Source organism: Ranitomeya imitator, chromosome 1 (assembly GCF_032444005.1).
Source record: "Ranitomeya imitator isolate aRanImi1 chromosome 1, aRanImi1.pri, whole genome shotgun sequence".
In the NCBI taxonomy this organism is placed as follows: Eukaryota; Metazoa; Chordata; class Amphibia; order Anura; family Dendrobatidae; genus Ranitomeya; species Ranitomeya imitator.
In genome coordinates this window covers 50,641,677-50,667,319 of record NC_091282.1, presented here as the reverse complement: position 1 = coordinate 50,667,319, position 25,643 = coordinate 50,641,677, and the positions used below count along the sequence as shown (strand labels likewise).

Below are 25,643 nucleotides of genomic sequence, written 5' to 3'. Positions count from 1 at the left end.
ACACATTACACATATATATTTTTAAAGTTAAAAATTAAATTATTTCTTCTCATACTTTACTAACAGGACACAGTCCAACCTCACTGAGAGGGAGACCGGCTCGGACTCGGTGGCCATCATAGATCCGGTTGGGGAAGGGGGAAAGGTGGCTGGCCCATCTTCACATCCTTCCAGTGTCATCCCTCCTGCAACATCTTCAGTTGCAACTCAAGATCCAGCAACAACTGGAGAAGAAACTGCAGCACCACCCACAGCAGCACCACATCCAGGAAGCCAGAAGGAAGCAGGAAACAGTAGCAGCCCTACTGTTCCTCTGGAGACATCCCCACAGCCTGCTGTCATTTACCGCCATGGCCGCAGGAGGAGAGAGCTGCAAGAAAGTCGCAGAATTGTGGACACTGGGGTCCTAAATTATTTGGCCGGAGCTGCACAGGATGATGGTGAGGAGGCCTTTACGAGGAGCCTGACCCGGTACCTCCGTCCCATACCCCATGAGGCAAGGCTACATGTGAGAGGGTGTATTCAAATACTTATTGATTCATGCACCCCCACCAAATGATCCATATGAATTGTTTGAGATCATTGAGAGGTGGCAGCTCTCATCACGTAACCTCCTGCGCATTCCATCATCTCACCAGGTGCATGATCATCAAGTATTTGAAGCACCCCCTCCACGTGTGCCTACACCTCTACCCCTTCCCACCCAAAACCAACCAAGGCGAACACATTACAATAATCCTACATTCCAGCAACCTTCCCAATATGGCCACTTGTCCAGACCCAGTGTTGGAGGCTGGTCCCAAACTGGTTTTGGACGACATGGCCATATTGGGTGGGGTTATGAGCCAAGGCCTTTTTTACAACCTCATGAGGGCCAGACTCAAAACACGTGTTATTCTAGCCAATACCCAACTGGCCAAAATGATCAAGGGCATCATTTTGAGCATGGTCAAACATCCAACACACAGGATGATGTACAATTGGCCCAACAAAGGCCACCTGACCAGAACACTGAGCTTCCGCCATCTCCTCCACCAACGTACAGAAATCTGTAATTTTTTTCATTTTAATTTTGCTAATTTTTTACATTTCATTTTCTTAAAATTTTATGTTATAATCTGCTGTGACACCCTGACTACGGATGACATACGGATCACTATTTTGGGAATATTTCTGCGTATTACGCATGTAAAATACGACCTGTATTTCTCTACGCTGAGTGTGACCCCGGCCTAATGTTGTAGAGTTGCATATACGTCGTATCCAGCCGGAAGGGGTGACGGTGACACAATATATCAACATGTTGCAGGAGGAACAAGCACACCTTACCAAAAAAGGAAGATGTGGGAATCATGGGAGGGGAGTGGGGCCTCATAAAGATGGAAGAGGGGGAAAGGAAGTCCCGAAAATATCGTTTCTGCGAGCCCTAAAGTCTGGGCCGAAGTGAATGGGCGAACTGTTCACTGCTTGATCGGCACCAGGTCACAAGTGACTACTCTGCCGGAAGCCTACTTCAGATGACACTTTCCAGAGGTCTTGTGGCCACAGTGGGAAGCAGTAGTAAGACAATCAGTTGCCCATTCTGGTCGCAGGAGTGGTCTGGATGGAGACTAAAGTATGCGGCAAAGATGTAAGCTGCAACGGGGTCGTGTTGGTCACAAGAGATGTCGGTCATGGACCCGTATTGACGCGGGGATGAACGTGCTGAAGGTGATGGGACAACTACTGATTAGAGAGCTGCAGGGAACTTTCTCGAACCAATGGAGCCCACAAATCCCCCCAACAGAAGGTGTTTCAGAAGCTAATCTGAACGGCTCAAGCCCAGGAAATGTCGGAAGGCATGAGTCTTGGGAAAGGTGATGGTGCCGACGGCTGTAAAGATTACTTTACTACCCGGCCAGACAGTGCTCACATTGCTAGTGCAAGCTTGTACTCCTCTGGAGGGAGTGGAGATGCAGATCGAGCCAGCAAACATGGATTTCTCATCGCTCGAGCACTAGCCACAGTTCAAAACGGCAACGTTGTAGTGCGGTGTGTCAACCTGGAACCGAAAGTATCACCCTTTTACCCGAGAGTGAGATGGCCCAAATCCTGGGCATGTTGGAGAAGCTAATGCCACCTGAAGTAGTACAACTGGCCATTGTGCGAGGGGATCCCTGGACTCTAGCAGTTACAGCCACCTCTGGGTCTCTGCCTGGCAGCCAGAAAGAAGGTCGTAGAATTTTAGAGCAGATGCGGACAGAATTGACGAGACTGTCAATTCAACAAGTGCAGCAAGTAGAGGATGTACTGGAGCACTATCACTACCGGTAGTGCCGCACCAATCAGAGAGTGATATCGCCAAATACTCCCAAGATGTATAAGGAGGTAAAGGAGATGCTGGCTCATATGCTGCAAAGTGGAGTAATACGAGAGAGTCAGAGTACGTGGGCAGCTCCCATAGTGCTAGTCCAAAAAAAAGACTGGACTCTGCGGTTCCGTGTCGAGTATAGGCTGTTGAACGCTTGCACTGTGCGAGACTCTTATCCATTACCGAGAATTGAGGATTCCCTCTCTGACCTGGGACGGGCAAAGTATTTTTCCACCCTTGATCAGGCATCTGGTACTGGCAGGTGCCAATAGCAGAACATGACCGGCCGAAAAAAGCATTTGTACTGCCCATGGGACAGTTCGAGTTCAATCGCATGCCCTTTGGTCTGACTAACGCTCCAGGAATGTTCCAGCGTTTAATGGAGCGATGTTTGGGAGATTTGAATTTTAAGGCTACCTTGATCTACCTCGATCACATCATTATCTACTCACCCACATTTGTGGAGCACCTAAATGTATGTCACGGTCCACGGGGAGGATACCTTTATCTTAATTGTAAAGTGCTGCGGAATATGTTGGCGCTATATAAATAAAAATTATCATCCCCACCACTCCCACCAATTTGTCATGATCCGGGGTTGTTTGGTTGCCCCTGGTTCCATTCTGAAGGGGATTTATCTATACCCCACTTCCTAGTTCCAGTTTGGAACTTGCAGCTCTCTGGCGCTCCCCTTACTCTCAGTTCAGACAGGGTACTGCACCTAGGATAATTAGTCACCAGAAAGGCTGCCTTACTTTGCACTGGCTAATGGGCACACTGCAGCGAGGGTGATATAACTACTCCCACTCAGGTGGGAACAACAATTATCAACTCCGCCAGTCGCTACAAAGCCTCCCAAATGCACAGGACAAATCCGCTGCCACCAGCTCCAATTTCTTAATTAATAACGGGTCCGGAGCCCACCCAAATTAGTAGCATAACTCACATCAGAGGACATGACAGTACGTTATAGAGTAAGGAGAGACAAAGCTAGTAATTTTATATATTTTACTCCAAAAAGGAAGGCAATGTTTACAGAACTATAAAAAGATATGTACAGTAAATTACAAAGAAAATGGGATTAAAGTTGAAAAAACACTTACATTTCGCTCATATAATTTAATCTCATGGCTGACTGTGTGCTGTGGAGGAGGGGCACACATCTAGATGCATATTACACATCTGTCTCACAGTTAGACCGAGGACAAAGACTAAAGAAGACTGCTGTCCCACTTACTTATCTCCCAGCCTAAAACCATGACACTCCCCTTGTGGTGACCTCACTCAGAGGCTGAATCCTCCCTTTAGAGTTATGACAAACCATTTCTACACATAACTTGCTGTATGAACCTTGTATGAGAACGACACTATGATCAGGATGTTCACCACATCAGGGGGGTTCTTTTAAGTATAAACATGGCGTAGATGCATGACCCGCTTACAGAGAAATCCACTCATTGCAACTCGTTGGGTTTAGCTCCTAGCGATTTCAGTGAGCTATAGATCTCTCGATGGACATCTGGAATACAGAATTCTTATATCTCTAGCCCGGATTAGTGCCAGTATACATAGCGTTTAAAGAACAATAGAGTCCCATGCATTTTCTGTACCAGTTTTGGCTGGTATTAGGCAGGACGGGGAATGAGGGGTTTTAAGGAGACCGGCTTTCTCAGCTCATAGCCATATAAATTCTGGGAAGCTGGTCTCACATTACACTTTATAGCAGGGGGGAGGGAGTTGCCTGCAGGCTAAGAGAGTGAAGAGCTTTCTAGGCAGAGTGAAGAGGGGAGGTTGGAAAAGCCCACAGTGTGTGTCTGAAAAGTCATGGACCTTTTAGGTATACACCCAAGACATGGCATATTCATATTATTGTGACAGGCTAGAACAAGTGTTGAGCCAGTTACAGAATCATGGCATGAAGGTGAAGCCACAGAAATGTCATCCTTTCTGTAAACAAATTGAGCATTTAGGGCATATTGTGAAGGAGTCAGACCTGCACAAGAGAAAGTGGCCCATACCTAAGATGGTGAAAGATGTACGGGCTTTCCTATGGCTTACTGGCTACTACCGGCGATTTGTGAAAAATTTCACCCATATACCGAACCCCTTGCTGGAACTGCAGAAGGGAGGGTCGGCCGGCTTAAAGAAGCAAACCATCCAGTGGAGAGACCAGCAAGAAGAACCCTTTCAAGCCTTGAAAATGGCCCTCACCGAGGCCCCCATACTTGCTTATGCTGATTTTTCACAAGCATTCATCTTTCACACTGACAGGAGTCTACATGGCCTGGGAGCAGTCCTGTCGCATGTACAAGGAGAAAATGAATGGATGATAACCTATGTGAGCCAGATTCAGAGTGAAATTCAGACAATTATAGCTCTTTCCAGTTGGAGCTGCTGGCTCTGGCATGGGACATGACTGAGAAGTTCGCAGAGTACTTATCTGGATCAGAGGTTTTGGTGAAGACGGTCAACAAACCCTTAGCCCACCTTGAGAATGCAAAGCTAGGGGCCCTGGAGCAATGATGGGTGGCTCCTATGGCGAAGTATCGGTACAAGATTGTCTACCGGGCCAAAGCCGAGAATACTCATGCCAACGCACTCTCCAAGGTGACACAAGAACGTCCTGGCCATGACCGAGATGAGGAGCATAAGGCAGAAGAAATTCCTAGATTCTGAAAGTTGACTAACTCGCTGGTGGCGACGCATGGACAGATCGAGGGGAAGTCTGAAGGTCAGGTCCTAGGATGGTCCCAAGATGACCAGATCCAACTCCAGCAAATGGAAAAAAAGACTGCCCAGCTACGACAGTGGGTGGCATTGAAACAACTTCCTAGTCCGAGGGAGAGGAATGCACTTGTCACACTGCTGCAATGCAGGTAGGTGCAGTCTCCACTAGATGGCAGTAGACTGGAAGCAGGACTGTATCTAAACAGAGCTGGCCTGCAGTGCAGCAGTGAGACTACCACAGGAGGCAGCAGAATAGTCAAATTAACCGGGTCAAATCCTACACTAGAGCGCAGTACCAAAGGAATAAGCAAACTCGCGGTCAGAGACAAGGCAGGGAGTCAGTAACTGTCAGGAGCGCATTAGCCAAAAGACAGAAGCAGGTCAGGATACAAGCCAAGTCAAAACCAGGGAGTCAGCACACTGAAGGGAAACACGGAGTCAAGACGGGAATAGGGGAAAATAGAGACACGGGTTCAGACACCAGCACAGCAGGACAAATCAGAGCAATAAGAGTCAGCTACAGCAGCACTAGGCAAAAACTATAACTGACATTGCCTGCAGGAAACAGCGGCGATAAATATCCAACCTGAACCCAAATATGGGCTGAGAACGGTTAACTCTTCACAAGACCAGACCAGGAAAAAGGCAAAATAAGACTCAAAACCCGGTCTGGATCATGACAACCCGGTGTGGCTCCCTGCGGTTTCTGGGACAATGGGAAAGACTGCTGGAGAGATGGATTGTTGTATCGGAAAGAACAGCTGTTGTGAGAAGAGGGAATCACTTGGCAAGTAGTACTCCCAGAGAAATCAATCAAAATTGTGGCTACCAAGCACTTCGGTGCTGAGAAAATGTTCCGGTGGCAACATAAATTGGTGTATCACCCACGACTGAAGAATGTGGTGGAAGATGTGTGTCAACAATGCACAATCTGTGAGCTGGCTTAACTCCCAGAAAAGCAAGCCCCAACCCAGACAATTGTTGCCTCTGCCCCTCTGGAAGTATTGATGATTGACTATCTGACTGTAGGATCAGCGCATCTTGGCATTGTCTGGCGATGACCGACCACTTAGCCAATTTTGCTGTGGTAACTTCAACTAGAGATCAGACCACCGAATCAGCTCCACAGGCTATCTGGTGAGATTTCATCTTTGTTTACGGCTGCCCATAAAGGATCCACTCGGATCAAGGCGCCTGCTTTCAAGGACAAGTTATGGAAGAACTGCACCATTTGTACCGGACTGAGAAGTCCAGAACTACTCCCTACCACCCTCAAGAGAATGGAGCCTATGAACGCTTCAATCGAACATTAATTCCGATGTTATGTACTGTGGAAGAAGACCAGAAGATACAGTGGCCTGAGGTTGTGGCAGAGTTGGTGTGGGTGTGCAACAACCAAGTGCACAGCACTGCCGGGTTCATGCTATACACTTTATTGTTCGAGTGAAAAGGACAAGAGATTACAGAGCTAGAACTGGACTCAGAGGAGGACTACCCACAGAAGGGGGTGTCCTCTTTGGTTAAGGAAAATCGGCACCGATTGCAGACTCTCCGTCGACTGGTGCAGACGAAATTTCAGGAACTTAAGCACCATGAGGCACCACCTATTTGCGGGACAGCTCTAAGACCCGGGGACCAAGTCTTGGTCCGGAATAAGGGGCCCCGGGGAAAATTAGAAAGCCAGTGGGAGTGGACCCACACCGAGTGATGCGACAGGTTGGTCCCAATGGTCTGGTGTATGAAGTTCAGCCTGAACAGGAGGAGGAAGCACCCACTAGAAAAGTCCATCGTAGCATGTTGTGGCCGTGCTTGTGCACGGAACCCAAAAGTGGGGAAGAGTTGGAAAAAACCATGGAGGTGCTCCCAGCTCCGGTCCCCAACTTCTATGAAGAAGAGGGAATGTTAGCTCTGTGCCCAAACCTCAATGATGTGCCACCTCGATCCCTTTGGGGAGATGAACACTAAGTCGCCCACGCTGGATATCGTTAAAGCAGCAGATCCACCGGGTCAGAGCATCTTTTTACCATCCACAAGTCAACCCGAACTACGCCGGTCAGAGCGAACCACAGCTGGAGTGCCTCCCGCCCGCTGTGAGCAAGATCAGTTTATCTGGCAGAGAATTGTCCAAGAAGTCGAGTGTGAACGACTGATGAAGGAACTTTCGCCTGTGGAATGGCGAGCTAAAGGAAGGCGGGGATGTAGACGGGCAGAACGGGATGCTGCGACTATTGAAGCTTTGGGTCTGGAACTGCTGGGGCCGAACCTCCTGTTTCTAGGGGGAACGAGATTGCAGCCAGAGCGAGCCACTAACCAGGGTGAAGGGAGCATGGCCAGTCAGTGTGAGGTAAAATGCGTTGCGCAGCAACTGGGGTGTTGTTGCCGCCAGAACACCGATGAGGGGCAGACCGCAACTGCTGTGAGGGGAACGACAGGCCGTGACTTGAAGAGAAAGGGCGGCATAATGAGCGACTCACCGATACCTTGGGTGTGCAGGAGAGCGTGCGAACGGCAGAGCATCGCAGTACGAACATCCTAGTGTCTATAAACAAATATAGCAAAAAAGAAAATAACGGCTAAAAGCCGCAGCCAGCTCACCGACCAGACCACCAGATGTAGAGCACGAGAGTCCGTCCTGACCAAGACGCCAAGCGAATGCAATAGAAGAGATGAGAGTACACTCCAGCTCCAATAAAAGGTGAAAGTCTTTATTAATCCAAATTAAAAGAGGATAGTCCAGCGCACATAGTGGACAAGTAGATGAAAGCAATAGTCTCGGCTACGCGTTTCGATCCATGGGGATCTTAGTCATGCCTTAGAAAAAACCGGATAGAGACGTCTACATATACCAAACATTAGCCAATTGCAAAATTCCAAAGTGGACACGTGACAAATCCGGAAAGGTCCTAAACATATTTCACAGAGACATATAACAATATAACTATATACAACACAAATTAGATGCAAAATAATTAAAACATCAGCAATAATGATATAAAATTTCGTTCCTTTTGTTTAATCCTGCGGGAAAGCGGGTGTTTAAATTATATATCCAAAATGCCTCTCTAGTTAAAAGGCGTCTTTTAATGTCTCCACCGCGATTATGTGGATGTACTAATTCAATGCCATGTACTCTAAGATTGGATGTATCCCCGCCATGTACTGTACCAAAATGCTTTGACACCATAGAAATATTTCTATTAGGTATATTAAATTTATTTACATCCCTCAAGTGTTCAGTAACTCGTGTTTTTAATTTCCTCGAGGTACAGCCCACATAGGAGATTCCACAGATTGTACAGTCTATCTTATAAATCACATTCTTGGAATGGCAATTTATGAAACTTTTGATGTTATATTTATTAGTATTTTCAGAATTCTGAAATGTATTCCCCAAGTGTGCGTGTGCACAAGTGCTGCACGCAACGGTACCGCATCTGAAGAAACCCTTGTAATCGAGCCAAGTTCTAGATTTGCAAGTCGTAGCAAGAGCACTGGGAGCAATAGAATCTCCTATCGTTTGAGCTCTTCTGGATACAATGCTAACGCCATCCTTAAGGATATGCATCAGTGTGGAATCCTCATATAAGATGGGTAATCTTCTATTGATAATATCCCTAATGGAGTTAAATTGCGGACTAAATCTTAAAGAGACATAAGGCTTATTTGCAAATTTAGTAACTTTCATGTTATTAACCCTGTCAGAGATTAACAAACTTTCCCTCGTTTTTTTATTAACTATGGCATTGGCTCTATTTAATGACCATTGTGGATATTTACGAGCTTTCAGTCTATTCCTAAGGCTCTCAAATTCACTATCCCTATCATTCTCCCTGCTACAATTGCGTTTTAATCTTGTATATTCACCGGTTGGTATCGCTTTTATTGTGTGTGCTGGGTGACTGCTAGTGGCGTGGAGAATTGCATTACCACTAATTGGTTTTACATGAGTCTTGCTAGCAATATATTCATCCACATGCCCGGATAACTCAAGGTCTAAAAAAGAGATCTTATGGGGATCAGAAACAAACGTGAATCTGATTCCAAAATCATTGGCATTAACATAATCCACAAATCCCGGTATGGCAGACACATCGCCCCCCCAAATAATGAGGGTGTCATCGATGTATCTGCCATACCAGGAGATGTGGTCCAAAAAAGGATTATCAGCCGAATAGATGAATTTTTGTTCCCAATATGCCATGGTTAGATTTGCTAGAGAAGGGGAATACTTAGCCCCCATCGGTACTCCCGACTTTTGTACATAAATTTGTCTGTCAAATGAGAAGATATTATTCTTCATGAGAAAAAAAGAAACTTGCAACGTAAAATTAACAAGATCTTGGGAAAATTGTCCAGACTCAGTAAGATGGAATTGAAGTGCTTCCATGGCTATATTGTGAGGAATGCTTGTGTATAAAGACACAACGTCGCAACTGAGCCAAGTGAAATTATATTTCCATTTCCAGCTACTGAGTGTTTTGAGAACTTCTTTTGAATCTTTTATGTAGCCTGGTAATCTACTGACTAAAGGCTTCAGTAATGAGTCCACCCATTCGCATAAATGTTCTGTCATGGATCCGATACCTGACACTATGGGACGCATAGCTGGTATGCCGTCACTTTTGTGTACTTTGGGTAGCCCATACATAATGGGTAATTTGGGAAATTGTACATATATGTAGTCAGCCTGTTTCTTATCAAAGACTGATAGACTAAGACCTTCTTCTATGATTTTAGCAACTTTGGCATTAATATTACTGGTTGGATTATTTGGGAGTTTCTCATAGGTTGAAATATCTGACAAGAGATCAAACATTTTGTCTTTGTAATCTTGTTCATTAAGAATAACTATGAGACCTCCTTTATCACTTTTTTTTATAATAATATTTCTCATATTTTTCAGTTCGTTGAGTGCCTTGCGTTGTCTATGGGATAAATTATAACAGTTAGTCTTATTCCAGCCATCTTTGAGGTTTTTTAAATCCTTTTCAATTAATTCCTGGAATTTCTCCATACATTCTACTCGAGATTGTAGAGGATAGAAGTAGGGATTTTTTGTTGTAAAATTTTCAGAGGAGTTACATTTATTAGTGGTAGTTTCTTCCTGTTGGTCTTTAGACAATTTTAATAGACAATTCAATGCTACTTGTTCTCTGAATTCCAAACCTTCAAACTCATTCAATTCTATGGAGGTTGTATTAGTTCGTTTTGATACATCCCCTTCTAAGAAAAAATGTCTTTTTATGGTGAGATTTCTTATGAATTTATTAATGTCCAAAATAGTCAAAAAAAGGTCGAAGTCAGAATCCGGTGCAAAATTCAAGCCCAAAGCTAGTACATCCAATTGGTCTTTAGTAAGAGATTGGGAAGATAAATTCAACACATTATCATTGTTTATAGCCTGTGTTTCCTTCTGTGTCGAGTGGTAACTCCCTGTTGGTTTCTTGTGCTTTCTCCCAGCTCTTCTCTTACGTTTTTTGAGTTTTTTGTATATCTCTTCCTATTTTCCTGAGTATTGCTCACGACTGATAAATCAGACGTACTTGCGTTGGTGTCAGAGGACTCCGGCTCTGTTGATGTAAAAAACACCTGTGGTCTTTCGGTCGATTTGTTTTGGGAGTAACTTTTTTTCAAAATGGGTTTAGGTATTTTATGCATCCTTTCCCATTTCCCCCAATCGTAGACACTATCAGTCTTATAGTCATTAAGATCTCGCTCAAATTTTCTTCTTTTCCGGTTCATAATTTCATTCTCCAAAATGCTCACATTATCTTTTAGTTGTTTTAAAGAGGAGTCAAAAAGTGGCAACGTTTTAAATTCTTCAAGAGTGTTATTTATTTTGCCCACATTGATTTGCGTTTCCTCTAATTTTATTTGTTCATTTCTTATGATCAATTTCATTAGATTTAGTGAGCAAATGGAAAGAATTTGATTCCACTCCTTTTTAAATTCATCAGAATAAGGAGTAGTCGAGACCTTTTTGATTCTCAAACCACGTGGAACCATTTCTTTCGCCACATAATTTTGTAAGGTGGTATGATTCCACCATAGTCTTGTTTCTAATTTCATCAGCTTTTCAGCTTCAATTAAATGTGTGGCAAAGTCATTAGTTTCTGCTGGATCAGAGTCCGTATTTCTAAACACCTGAGCTGCCTTGGCAAGTCTCTCTTGAGATAACATGATGTTAATCGCAGAATATAACAAAAGAAATAAAAAAAATGCAGACACCCAACGAGTCCACTAAATGTGCTAAAAGTAAGCAAAAAGTCAGGAGACCACGGCAGGGTCAGAAAATATAAACAAATATAGCAAAAAAGAAAATAACGGCTAAAAGCCGCAGCCAGCTCACCGACCAGACCACCAGATGTAGAGCACGAGAGTCCGTCCTGACCAAGACGCCAAGCGAATGCAATAGAAGAGATGAGAGTACACTCCAGCTCCAATAAAAGGTGAAAGTCTTTATTAATCCAAATTAAAAGAGGATAGTCCAGCGCACATAGTGGACAAGTAGATGAAAGCAATAGTCTCGGCTACGCGTTTCGATCCATGGGGATCTTAGTCATGCCTTAGAAAAAAACGGATAGAGACGTCTACATATACCAAACATTAGCCAATTGCAAAATTCCAAAGTGGACACGTGACAAATCCGGAAAGGTCCTAAACATATTTCACAGAGACATATAACAATATAACTATATACAACACAAATTAGATGCAAAATAATTAAAACATCAGCAATAATGATATAAAATTTCGTTCCTTTTGCTTAATCCTGCGGGAAAGCGGGTGTTTAAATTATATATCCAAAATGCCTCTCTAGTTAAAAGGCGTCTTTTAATGTCTCCACCGCGATTATGTGGATGTACTATTTCAATGCCATGTACTCTAAGATTGGATGTATCCCCGCCATGTACTGTACCAAAATGCTTTGACACCATAGAAATATTTCTATTAGGTATATTAAATTTATTTACATCCCTCAAGTGTTCAGTAACTCGTGTTTTTAATTTCCTCGAGGTACAGCCCACATAGGAGATTCCACAGATTGTACAGTCTATCTTATAAATCACATTCTTGGAATGGCAATTTATGAAACTTTTGATGTTATATTTATTAGTATTTTCAGAATTCTGAAATGTATTCCCCAAGTGTGCGTGTGCACAAGTGCTGCACGCAACGGTACCGCATCTGAAGAAACCCTTGTAATCGAGCCAAGTTCTAGATTTGCAAGTCGTAGCAAGAGCACTGGGAGCAATAGAATCTCCTATCGTTTGAGCTCTTCTCGATACAATGCTAACGCCATCCTTAAGGATATGCATCAGTGTGGAATCCTCATATAAGATGGGTAATCTTCTATTGATAATATCCCTAATGGAGTTAAATTGCGGACTAAATCTTAAAGAGACATAAGGCTTATTTGCAAATTTAGTAACTTTCATGTTATTAACCCTGTCAGAGATTAACAAACTTTCCCTCGTTTTTTTATTAACTATGGCATTGGCTCTATTTAATGACCATTGTGGATATTTACGAGCTTTCAGTCTATTCCTAAGGCTCTCAAATTCACTATCCCTATCATTCTCCCTGCTGGCTCGATTACAAGGGTTTCTTCAGATGCGGTACCGTTGCGTGCAGCACTTGTGCACACGCACACTTGGGGAATACATTTCAGAATTCTGAAAATACTAATAAATATAACATCAAAAGTTTCATAAATTGCCATTCCAAGAATGTGATTTATAAGATAGACTGTACAATCTGTGGAATCTCCTATGTGGGCTGTACCTCGAGGAAATTAAAAACACGAGTTACTGAACACTTGAGGGATGTAAATAAATTTAATATACCTAATAGAAATATTTCTATGGTGTCAAAGCATTTTGGTACAGTACATGGCGGGGATACATCCAATCTTAGAGTACATGGCATTGAAATAGTACATCCACATAATCGCGGTGGAGACATTAAAAGACGCCTTTTAACTAGAGAGGCATTTTGGATATATAATTTAAACACCCGCTTTCCCGCAGGATTAAGCAAAAGGAACGAAATTTTATATCATTATTGCTGATGTTTTAATTATTTTGCATCTAATTTGTGTTGTATATAGTTATATTGTTATATGTCTCTGTGAAATATGTTTAGGACCTTTCCGGATTTGTCACGTGTCCACTTTGGAATTTTGCAATTGGCTAATGTTTGGTATATGTAGACGTCTCTATCCGGTTTTTTCTAAGGCATGACTAAGATCCCCATGGATCGAAACGCGTAGCCGAGACTATTGCTTTCATCTACTTGTCCACTATGTGCGCTGGACTATCCTCTTTTAATTTGGATTAATAAAGACTTTCACCTTTTATTGGAGCTGGAGTGTACTCTCATCTCTTCTATTGCATCCTAGTGTCTGCTGATATCGAGATAGGCGCACGCCAGGTAAAGCATTGCAGAGCAGCCTTTCAGGTCACTGCGGCTGCTCAAGGAGACTAAGAGGAATCTTGTGGGGAGCTCTACTCTGTTACCATACCTCCCAACTTTTGAAGAAGGCAAAGAGGGACAAAGGTAGGGGCCAAATTTTAAGCCACCCCCTGACCACACCCATTTCACAACTAGTCACATCCATATCCACGCCCCAACCACACCCATTTAGCACTGCTGATGACACTGTTTCATAAACAATAATCATAAACAGAAAAAAATATGGCCACACAGTGCTCCATACTGTATAATGGCCACACATGATGCTCCATACTGTATAATGGCCACACATGATGCTCAATACTGTATACTGGTCACACAGTGCTCCATACTGTATAATGGACACACAGTGCTCAATACTGTATAATGGCCCTACATAATGCTCAATAATACTGTATAATGGCCACACATGATGCTAAATACTGTATAATGGCCACACAGTGCTCAATACTGTATAATGGCCACACAGTGCTCAATACTGACCTTGAGAAAGACGCCTGGAGCGTCGATACGCGTGGGTCTTGGCACCCACACAGCTCTTTCTGACCTGATATGCCTGCCGGTTTATGACTGTCCTTAAGAGGTGTTCACACTAAGTTGGGTAAGGGACCATTTACAATTCAGCAGGAGGGCATACTAGTGGTAAGGATTGGGGATTAGTGCCTCCATACCATATCCTCTAGCGAGTATTGTTACCAGTGACACATTTTGTGTTTACCCGTCTGTTTGGTATTTTGTAGTGTGTATTTAGACAGTGTGCACTATTAGGTATTTTGAAGGCTATTGGGATCAGATTGTATTTATGTCTAATGCTAATAGACTATTTGTATTTGTATTTGCTGTGTAGGGTGCCTATGTGTGTCAGCATTTATCTGCTATTACGGTGGACCCATTACTCTCAATTCTGTTTTTAGATGTTTTTAATGTTCTTGTGTATGTTGTTCCTCCAATAAAGATTTTTTTTTTATATTTCTAATGATTTGTGGTGATCCCTATGTTTTTGCATACACTTGTTCTTGTTTGATGGTACTGTTGTTTGGTATGCATATGGTGATCCCCAATTTGTGCTTCATTATTAGGATGGTGCCCGCTCAATCCAATGTTTAGCAATACTGTATAAAGGCCACAGTGCTCCATACTGTATATTGGCCCCACATGATACTCAATACTGTATAATGGTTACACATGATGCTCCATACTGTAAAATGGCTACACAGTGCTCCATACTGTATAATGGCCATACAGTGCTCAATACTGTATAATGGCCTCACATGATGCTGCATACTGTATAATGTCCATACATGATGCTCAATACTGTATAATGGCCACACAGTGCTCTATACTGTATAATGGCCACACTGTGCTCCATATTGTATAATGGCCACACCTCATGCTGCGTACTTTATAATGGCCACGCATGATGCTCAATACTTGATAATGGCCACACAGTGCTCCATACTGTATAATGGCCACACAGTGCTCCATACTGTTTAATTGCCACACAGTGCTCCATACTGTATAATGGCCCCACAGGATGCTGCGTACAGCATAATGGCCACCCATGATGCTCAGTACTGTATAATAGCCACACAGTGCTCTATACTGTATAATGGCCACACATGATGCTCAATATTGTATAATGGCCACACAGTGCTCTATACTGTATAATGGCCACACAGTGCCCCATACTGTATAATGGCCACCCATCATGCTGCATACTTTATAATGGCCACACATGATGCTCAATACTGTATAATGGCCACACAGTGCTCCATACTGTTTAATGGACACACAGTGCTCCATACTGTATGATGGCCCCACATGATGCTGCGTACAGCATAATGGCCACACAGTGCTCCATACTGTATAATGGCCCCACATGATGCTCCATACCGTATAATGGTCACACAATGCTCCATACTGTATAATGGCCCCACGAGACGATGCCAGTGTACAGTCGGGGCTGTAGATGTGTCCCAGCAACTCTGCTTACCATGCAGGCAAAGATTTCACCATCTGTCACTGTCCACACTGCTGCCTCACAAATCTTGCACATTGCAATGTAGCCCAGCTCTGCGAACTCTGCATGCACTCAGACAATACCACTATCTACTGGTTCCACTCCATAACTGCTGTAGTATATAAAGGATCCATATATATATATACTGTACCTATGACTAACAGGCTGCACTGGATTGCTCTAACTGCTGACACTACTCCTGGTTATAATGCCTTGTACTGTAAGCACAGCAGAGCAGGGCCAGCTGCATGTTTGTGTGCAGTACACACGCACACACAGAGACACACACACACATACCTCAGAATGTCCTCTCTCCTGGAAGAAGATACGGAGGGGGCGTGGCCTAATGCAAGGGGGCATGTCAGCTGGTTCTCCTGCTGGCTGTGCTGTAAGGCTATGTGCACACGTTCAGGAATTCTTGCAGAAATTTCCTGAGAAAATCCTGAGATTTTCTGCAAGAAATCTGCAAGAAATCTGCATGCGTTTTTGCGCGTTTTTACCGCATTTTTGGTGCGTTTTTTTGGCGGATTTTTCCGGACATTTCCCATTGCACTATATAGTGGGAAATCCGCGAAAAATCTGCAAAATTAATGAACATGCTGCGTTTTTTACCGTGATGCGTTTTTTTCGCTGAAAAAACGCATCATGTGCACAAAAATTGCGTAATTCATTAAAAATGATGAGATGCATAATGTATGCAGTTTTTTTGCGGTTTTATAGCGTTTTTATCAGGAAAAAGCACTGAAAAAATGCGAAATATCAGCAACGTGTGCACATTGCCTGAAAGTAGAGTACCATGCGGGACTGCAGGACACAGCCTCAAAATCGGGACAGTCCTGCAGTATGAGGAACGGTTGGGAGCTATGTCTTACTCCACTGATATATGTACTAGGGGCTCAGCGGGCAAAAACAGAGACCGTCCGCTGCCGCCAGAAGAAGGACCATGTGCTAGGCGAGGAAGCCAGCAGACATTACGCAGAACACCGCTAGCATTCTGCTACCCACGGAGTCTTCAGAGAGTGACAGGCTGCCAAGTCACGATAAGTGAAACCGTTAACAAGAAACTGTTTAGTTAACCAACTTTTATTTAGTTTTACCTTTGTAGTCTTTGTTTACCCTGCTATCTCCCTGCGAGGAGTACTCCAACTGTTAAATAATTATAGTTGATCCCTGCGCTGCAGCATTTGTGTTACTGTATACCCGTGGCTGCTTATTACATCTCCACATTTCAAAAAAATTTCTACAAGGCATACCGCTGTGCGTCTACCTAAAAAGCCCGGCCAATAACAGAAGTTATCAGTTGTCTTTGGATAGGACGAGCCCGTGTTTGTTCAGTAGAGTTTTCAGTAATATTACCACCTACCCCACGTACACAGGGCTGCCACCAGGAATTTCAGGGCCCCATACTGGCAAAAATTTTCGGGCCCCCTTGAGGCTTCGCCCAGGCTCCACCCCAGCTCTGCCTCCACCCCTCGAACCTTCCACAGACCCACCGCCCTCTCATGGAAAAATCAAAACACTGGAAACCGTAACGATCTGAAGAATGGGAACTTTTATCCCCATTTTGAAATGCAGTATCAGGCGGGATCTGTCCGCAGCTGCATTCATGCTCTTTGGGGCTTCCTGAAAAAAGCCAACTGCAGCCTCTGAGGGAATGAATGGATCAGTGGCCGAGTCGCGCATGACCTTTGTTCAAATGGGGATAAAAATTCCACATTCGGCTGATCAGTGTGGGTCCCAGAGGTGAGATCCCCACCAATCCATAACTTATCACTTATCATCAGGCCACGTTCAAACGGTCAGTATTTTACATTATTGTTTTTTAAGCCAAAATCGGGAGCAGAAAAATCAGAGGAAAAGTGTAAGGTTAGGATCACACATGCGATAAATACGTCCGAGTCTCGCATGATAATACCCGGCATTGCCGCCGTCACTCAGGAGTGGAGCATGAGGCTGCATAGCAATACATGCAGCCTCACGCTCCGCTCCAGAGAGACGGCGGCAATGCCGGGTATTACCATGCGAGACTCAGACGTATTTCTCGCACGTGTGATGCCGGCCTAAGAGGAACACGTCACCACTTCTGCATGTTTCACACACTCCTAGTTTTGGATTACAAATACTGATGTAAAATCCTGGTCAATTACTGATCGTGTGAATGTGTCTTAGGTGATTACTTGTTTTCGCCGGAGTGCATATATGCTACTGCATAATGGTCAGAGGACAGGGACCTCCATACGCAACACAATCCTCTATATCAAGACCAATTACCGTAATACCACATACAGGGTACAAATACCATCACACCATGACCAGACTGTTATGGCTAGTAATTCAGTACCACAATGGACATAGAGGTCAGTGCACATACAGTGACCTGGCAATAACCCCAAAAATAAGAACGAGCTCTGAGACGTGGGAACTCTGTTGACCGCAATCCCTAATCCTCTCCAACACAACTAGAGGCAGCCGTGGATTGCGCCTAACGCTACCAATGCAACTCGGCACGGCCTGAGAAACTAGCAAGCCTGAAGATGGAAAATAAGCCTACCTTGCCTCAGAGAAATACCCCAAAGGAAAAGGCAGCCCCCACATATAATGACTGTGAGTTAAGATGAAAAGACAAACGTAGAGATGAAATAGATTTAGCAAAGTGAGGCCCAACTTACTGAATAGAGCGAGGATAGAAAAGGCAACTTTGCGGTCAACACAAAACCCTACAAAATCCACGCAAAGGGGCAAAAAGACCCTCCGTACCGAACTAACGGCACGGAGGTACACCCTCTGCATCCCAGAGCTTCCAGCTAGCAGAAAAAAACAAATAGACAAGCTGGAATAGAAAAAACAGCAAACAAATAGCAAAGAGGAACTTAGCTATGCAGATAAGCAGGCCACAGGAACACTGCAGGAGGATACAGGTCCAACACTAGAACATTGACTGGAAGCAAGGATCCAAGCACCAGGTGGAGTTAAATAGGGTAGCACCTAACGACTTCACCATATCACCTGAGGAAGGAAACTCAGAAGCCGCAGTACCACTTTTCTCCACTAACAGAAGATCACAGAGAGAATCAGCCGAAGTACCACTTGTGACCACAAGAGGGAGCTCTGCCACAGAATTCACAACACCAGACCACATATTACCACCACATAGTGACTGAATAATATCACATACAAGGTACAAATACCGACACACCATGACCAGACGTGATATTACCACTATATTGTGACCAATAATGCCACATACAAGGTAAAAATACCTCTACACCATCACCGGACCACATATTACCACCACATAGTGACTGAATAATACCTACAAGGAACAAAAACTGCCATTCCATGACCAGACCTGATAATACCGCTATGCTGTGACCAATAATGCCACGTACAAGGTACACATACCTCTACATCATGACCAGACCACATATTACCACCACATAGTGACCAAATAGCACATACAAGGGACAAATACCGCCACACCATGACCAGACCACATATTACCACCACATAGTGACTGAATAATACCACATACAAGGAACAAATACCGCAGGCCACAAACAGCTGGAGACAGACCGGAGCAGGGGTGATAATACATGAAACCTGGAGTGTATTTCCTGTGTTTTTTGCAGCAAAAACTGCAGCATTTCTTAGTACCAACTAAGTGAATGAGAATTCTGACGTCTTATGCATATGTTGCTTAGTTTTGCCTTGCAGATATGGAGCACTTTCACATCTGCAGTATGTAAATTCTTTGTGTTTTTCACCCTATCCAATGCAATGGAAGAAATAAAAGCAAATAAAAAAAAAACATAAAAAAATGCAAGTAGAAAATTAGGTAAAGCCGTGCATAGTTTATATTGCATTTTTTCCTGACACAAGACACGTTTTTGGTGTGGGAATATCTGCAGCAAATACTTAATGTGTGCACATACACATACTATTACTTAATGTGTGCACTTACACATATTATTTCACCCACACAAATTCAGCTATATGCCTTATCTATACACAAATGCACACATAGCCACAAACATGCACTACATAGCAGAGTTATTAGACATACACATTACATGTAGGCTATGTGCACACGATTCGGATTTAGTGCAGATCCGCAGCGGATTTTTCCACGCAGAAACGCTGCAGACCTGCACTGTGATTTACAGTACAATGTAAATCAATGTGAAAAAAAAAGCTGTGCACATGGTGCGGAAACATCCGATTGTGCAGATCTGCAGCGTTTCTGCACCCTTCCATTATAGATATCGGCAGTGGTAAAAACCGCACAAAATCCGCATCAATTCCGCATAAAAACCACACAAAATCCGCGGCAAATCTGCACCTGCGGTTTCTGCCAGGAGATGCGGATTTTGTGCAGAAAATTCTGCACCCCAATCGGCAACGTTTGCACATAGCCGTATTGTGCATATATTATACACATGTACACTGTAGAGGACTGGGCAGCATGCATTCTCAGTCTCAAGCAATGGGGGGGAGGGGGCGTCACAAGACCCTCACTAAGTGCTTCATGTGCCGCTCTGTGCACAGCGGAGTGACTGCCCCCCTCCCCCTCCTGTTTGCCGACTACTAGATGTGCTGGAAAGGCCGGAAGGTGAGATGTAAGGCCGGCGTCACACTTGCGAGTTTTACGGACGTAAGAGCGCAGAAACTACATCCGTAAAACTCGCAAAAAATACGGCACAATTATTCTCTATGCCCCTGCTCCTATCTGCCGTATTAAACTGATCAGTATTATACGGCTTTCTACGGCCGTAGAAAATCGCAGCATGCTGCGTTTGTCACTGTATTGCGCAAATAAAACGTCAATGAAAGTCTATGGAAGCCCCAAAAATACGGATTACACACGGACCAGCAGTGTGACTTGCGAGAAATACGCAGCGCTGTTAGAGAGAAAAGCCGGTAATTCAGTGCGGTGTACAGTAAAATCACACTGACAGCTTACAGTAGAATAGGTAGAATAAATGTGTACACATAGAATAGGTATATATACAGTGGGGCAAAAAAGTATTTAGTCAGTCAGCAATAGTGCAAGTTCCACCACTTAAAAAGATGAGAGGCGTCTGTAATTTACATCATAGGTAGACCTCAACTATGGGAGACAAACTGAGAAAAAAAAATCCAGAAAATCATTGTCTGTTTTTTTAACATTTTATTTGCATATTATGGTGGAAAATAAGTATTTGGTCAGAAACAAAATTTGATCTCAATACTTTGTAATTTTTCCTTTGTTGGCAATGACAGAGGTCAAATGTTTTCTGTAAGTCTTCACAAGGTTGCCACATACTGTTGTTGGTATGTTGGCCCATTCCTCCATGCAGATCTCCTCTAGAGCAGTGATGTTTTTGGCTTTTCGCTTGGCAACACGGACTTTCAACTCCCTCCAAAGGTTTTCTATAGGGTCGAGATCTGGAGACTGGCTAGGCCACTCCAGGACCTTGAAATGCTTCTTACGAAGCCACTCCTTCGTTGCCCTGGCGGTGTGCTTTGGATCATTGTCATGTTGAAAGACCCAGCCACGTTTCATCTTCAATGCCCTTGCTGATGGAAGGAGGTTTGCACTCAAAATCTCACGATACATGGCCCCATTCATTCTTTCATGTACCCGGATCAGTCGTCCTGGCTCCTTTGCAGAGAAACAGCCCCAAAGCATGATGTTTCCACCACCATGCTTTACAGTAGGTATGGTGTTTGATGGATGCAACTCAGTATTCTTTTTCCTCCAAACACGACAAGTTGTGTTTCTACCAAACAGTTCCAGTTTGGTTTCATCAGACCATAGGAAATTCTCCCAAAACTCCTCTGGATCATCCAAATGCTCTCTAGCAAACTTCAGACGGGCACGGACATGTACTGGCTTAAGCAGTGGGACACGTCTGGCACTGCAGGATCTGAGTCCATGGTGGCGTAGTGTGTTACTTATGGTAGGCCTTGTTATATTGGTCCCAGCTCTTTGCAGTTCATTCACTAGGTCCCCCCGCGTGGTTCTGGGATTTTTGCTCACCGTTCTTGTGATCATTCTGACCCCACGGGGTGGGATTTTGCGTGGAGCCCCAGATCGAGGGAGATTATCAGTGGTCTTGTATGTCTTCCATTTTCTAATTATTGCTCCCACTGTTGATTTCTTCACTCCAAGCTGGTTGGCTATTGCAGATTCAGTCTTCCCAGCCTGGTGCAGGGCTACAATTTTGTTTCTGGTGTCCTTTGACAGCTCTTTGGTCTTCACCATAGTGGAGTTTGGAGTCAGACTGTTTGAGGGTGTGCACAGGTGTCTTTTTATACTGATAACAAGTTTAAACAGGTGCCATTACTACAGGTAATGAGTGGAGGAAAGAGGAGACTCTTAAAGAAGAAGTTACAGGTCTGTGAGAGCCTGAAATCTTGATTGTTTGTTTCTGACCAAATACTTATTTTCCACCATAATATGCAAATAGAATGTTAAAAAAACAGACAATGTGATTTTCTGGATTTTTTTTTCTTAGTTTGTCTCCCATAGTTGAGGTCTACCTATGATGTAAATTACAGACGCCTCTCATCTTTTTAAGTGGTGGAACTTGCACTATTGCTGACTGACTAAATACTTTTTTGCCCCACTGTATATATATATATATATATATATATATATATATACATATGTCAGTGAGACACAAATATGTATATATATTAATATTTCATCCAGCGCGATATAGCAGAAAGCCGGTAATTCAATTACCGGCTTTTGCTTTCTCCTTCCTAAACCCGACATGATATGAGACATGGTTTACATGCAGTAAACCATCTCATATCCCCATTTTTTTTGCATATTCCACACACTACTAATGTTAGTAGTGTGTATATGCAAAATTTGGATGTTCTAGCTATTAAATTAAAGGGTTAAATGGCGGAAAAAATTGGCGTGGACTCCCGCACAATTTTCTCCGCCAGAGTGGTAAAGCCAGTGACTGAGGGCAGATATTAATAGCCTGGAGAGGGTCCATGGTTATTGCCCCCCCCCCCCTGGCTAAAAATATCTGCCCCCAGCCACCCCAGAAAAGGCACATCTTTTTTTTTTTTTATGATAAAAACACGCATTACGGCTGCCATACGGATTACATACGGAGGATGCCATGCGCAAAAACCGGTGACACACCCTGCCTACGGAGGAGCTACGGACCACTATTTTCAGGACTTTTCAGCGTATTACGGCCGTAATATACGGACCGTATTTTCATACGCTGTGCGTGACGCCGGCCTAAGGGTATGTGCACACGTTCAGGTTTTTTTCGCGTTTTTTTTTCACAATAAAAACGCTATTAAAACGCAGATATATGCATCCTATCATTTAGAATGCATTCTGCAATTTTTGTTCACATGATGCGTTTTTTTCCGCAAAAAAAACGCATCACGGTAAAAAAAACAGCATGTTCATTAATTTTGCTGATTTTTCACGTTTTTCCCGCTATATAATGCATTGGGGAAAAAACGCAAAAAATACACAAAAAATATGCAAAAACGCATCAAAAACGCGATTGAGCACAGACACTTACAGGAGGGGTCACATCTACATCTATGTGTTGTGCTCCCAGGAGCAGGAGAGGAGTCAGAAAAGGCTGCTCTGGAAGAACGCGCCTTCAGGAGGTTTGGAGCATCACGCTTTTGATCCGGGACTCAGGCCCCGAATGTAACTGAAAAGTGACGTCCCTGCACTGGAGCCCGCTGTGCAGAAGAAAAGTGGTGGGCCCGGAGTGAGTGAAACACGCTGCTGGCATATCTCACCCAGTCCGGGCCCCTCCTCCTTGCTTCTGCTCACGGGGCCCCGTACACCAGTAAGGGTAGTAATGCCCTGATGGCGGCCCTGCACGTACACGTCAAACGCCAAGCCTTTTCCCCCTTCTACCACAACCTTGCTTTTTCCCACTCGCGTTGGATGTACCCTTCCCCTCTTTTAATCTGATGTTTAAAAGACCTGTCAGTCACATGTCACTAAATTAGCAATCAGTATTTATTTGCCTGAGATAATGTGGCTAGACCCCAGAATCAGCAGCACTATGGATTTATATGCTGAAGTGCCGACCTGTGGCTGCACCACAGAATTAGCGCTCCAGATTTAGATGCTGGAAGGTCGATTTGACGCAGGATCCTATCCATCTGAACTAGCTGAGAATAAATTGCCTAGCTATCTGACTATTTGCAGCAACAGCCAATGACACAAGCACTTCTGTCTGGACGTTGTTTCTGCGCTCTCATTAGCTGCCGGAATCTTTACACATTAAGTTAATTAAAAGAATAACAGTCCGCGCCGCTCCTCTGACCTCTCCCCACCCCCTCCTCTCATCAAACATGTCCCCCCCCCCCCCGTGACCCCCACTGATCATACAGCACCACTATCCTCTCCAAAGTCCTACCATAAGCATTAGCGGAAACTATCATTTACCGAACTTTGGCTGAATTTTGCCGATTTTGAGGAAAATGCTCGGGAATCCAAACACGAATCTGTGTGTGCTACGTTCGCGCCGAATTTGATAATGGCGAACGTTTTCCGAACTAGTTCGCTCATTGCTATGCCTAATATCTTAATACTGCTGTCACAATTTACACCGGTATCTCAGACATGAAACTATTGTGATCAGAGCTGAGCTGTTATTCTCAGGTGCCGACCGTATAGCACAGACGTTTCCCACCATGAACGGAGTGGGCTTAGCTCCCCGGCCTTCCATACGGTAAATAGGGATAGTGCTCTTCTGTTGTATATGTGCGGTATGTGTTGCAAAAGGGTTAAAAAAACAAAAGAAAATGATCAAAAGAAAACAATAAAAGCAATGGTTATACAAGTAGTACATAAATAACAAGAGTGGAGGTAGCTGCAGAAGTGACGCTGCAGAAATAATACAGACATGGTGCCAAAGAGGTGTAAAAGTAATAATGACTTACTACTAATAATAATTGTTTGTTAGTTGTGCTATGTAAAATGTTATATTTATGTAGATTATATAGGATTTTATATATTTACCTGTGATTGTCTCTTCAGTTAGAATCAAGTAGTAGTAATCTCTTCTTAGGGCAATGTAACCTGCGGAACAAAGGTCATCACATGCTGCAAGTAATGTCACAAACAACTAATGTGCTTGGACTGTGCTCCGTGACAGGCGGAATTTTCACATTTCTGTAGAGCTGATACTTTCCTTGCACTTGGAGTGATAAATACAGTCATAGGTGAAAATATTTCTTCCAGGAAAATATTGCAATTACACCTTTTGTTATACATATGTTTATTTCTTTTATGCGTAAAAAATAAAAATCATAATTTCAAACAAAAAACAAAAAACAAAATGGGCCAGACAAAATTGTTGGTACCTTTCTAAAACTTTGTTTCAAGCATGTGATGCTTGCTCAAATTCACCTGTGGCAAGTAACAGGTGTGGACAATATGAAAATCACACGTGAAACCAGATAAAAAGGGGATAAGTTGACTCTATCTTTGCGTTGTGTCTTTGTGTGCCACATTAAGCATGGAGAACAGAAAGAAGAGAACGGTTTGAAAACTTGAGAATCAAAATTGTTGAATATTATGAAGAATCTCAAGGTTGCAAGTCCACCTCCAGAGATCTTGATGCTCCTTTATCCACGATGCGCAACATAATTAAGAAGTTTATAATCCAAGGTACTGTAGTCAATCTCCCTGGACATGGACAGCAGAGAAAAATGATGAAAGGTTGCAACGAAGGATAGTACGAATGGTGGGTAAGCAGCCCCAATCAAGTTCCAAAGAAATTCAAGCTGCTCTACAGGCTCAGAGTCCATCTGTGTCAGTGCGAACTATTTATCAACATTCGGCCGGAGTCACACTACAGTGAGAGATGGCCGAGTCTCGCAGGTTAAAAACAAGCTCTGTCACCGGCACTCCAGAGCGGAGCGTGCAGCTCCATGTATTGCTATGCGGCCGCACGCTCCACTCTGGAGTGCCGATGCCAGAGCTTGTTTTTAACCAGCAAGACTCAGCCGTATCTCGCTGTGTGTGATCCCGGCCTTCAAGTTAAATGAAACGCTATGGCAGTAGACCCAGGAGTATAGTGTTCA

General features: G+C 43.7%; 2 protein-coding genes across 3 annotated transcripts in view; one reads left to right on the top strand and one right to left on the bottom strand.

Moving 5' to 3' along the window:
- The window catches only part of LOC138661568 (uncharacterized), a 31,424-nt gene extending 23,812 nt beyond the window's left edge, over positions 1–7,612 (top strand). Inside the window, exon 3 of the mRNA XM_069746382.1 lies at positions 67–7,612. Coding sequence (XP_069602483.1) covers positions 67–559 — 493 coding nt within the window. The 3' untranslated portion in view covers positions 560–7,612. The remainder of the gene's footprint in view (positions 1–66) is intronic.
- Positions 1–24,659, bottom strand: part of LOC138661543 (acyl-coenzyme A amino acid N-acyltransferase 1-like) — a 130,120-nt gene extending 105,461 nt beyond the window's left edge. The window contains exon 1 of one of the 2 annotated variants that reach the window (XM_069746345.1): positions 24,577–24,659. The gene's annotated coding sequence lies outside the window, so the exon portion shown is untranslated. The remainder of the gene's footprint in view (positions 1–24,576) is intronic. The other variant, XM_069746370.1, reaches the window with a different exon arrangement.
- Between the last annotated feature and the right edge of the window lie 984 nt (positions 24,660–25,643).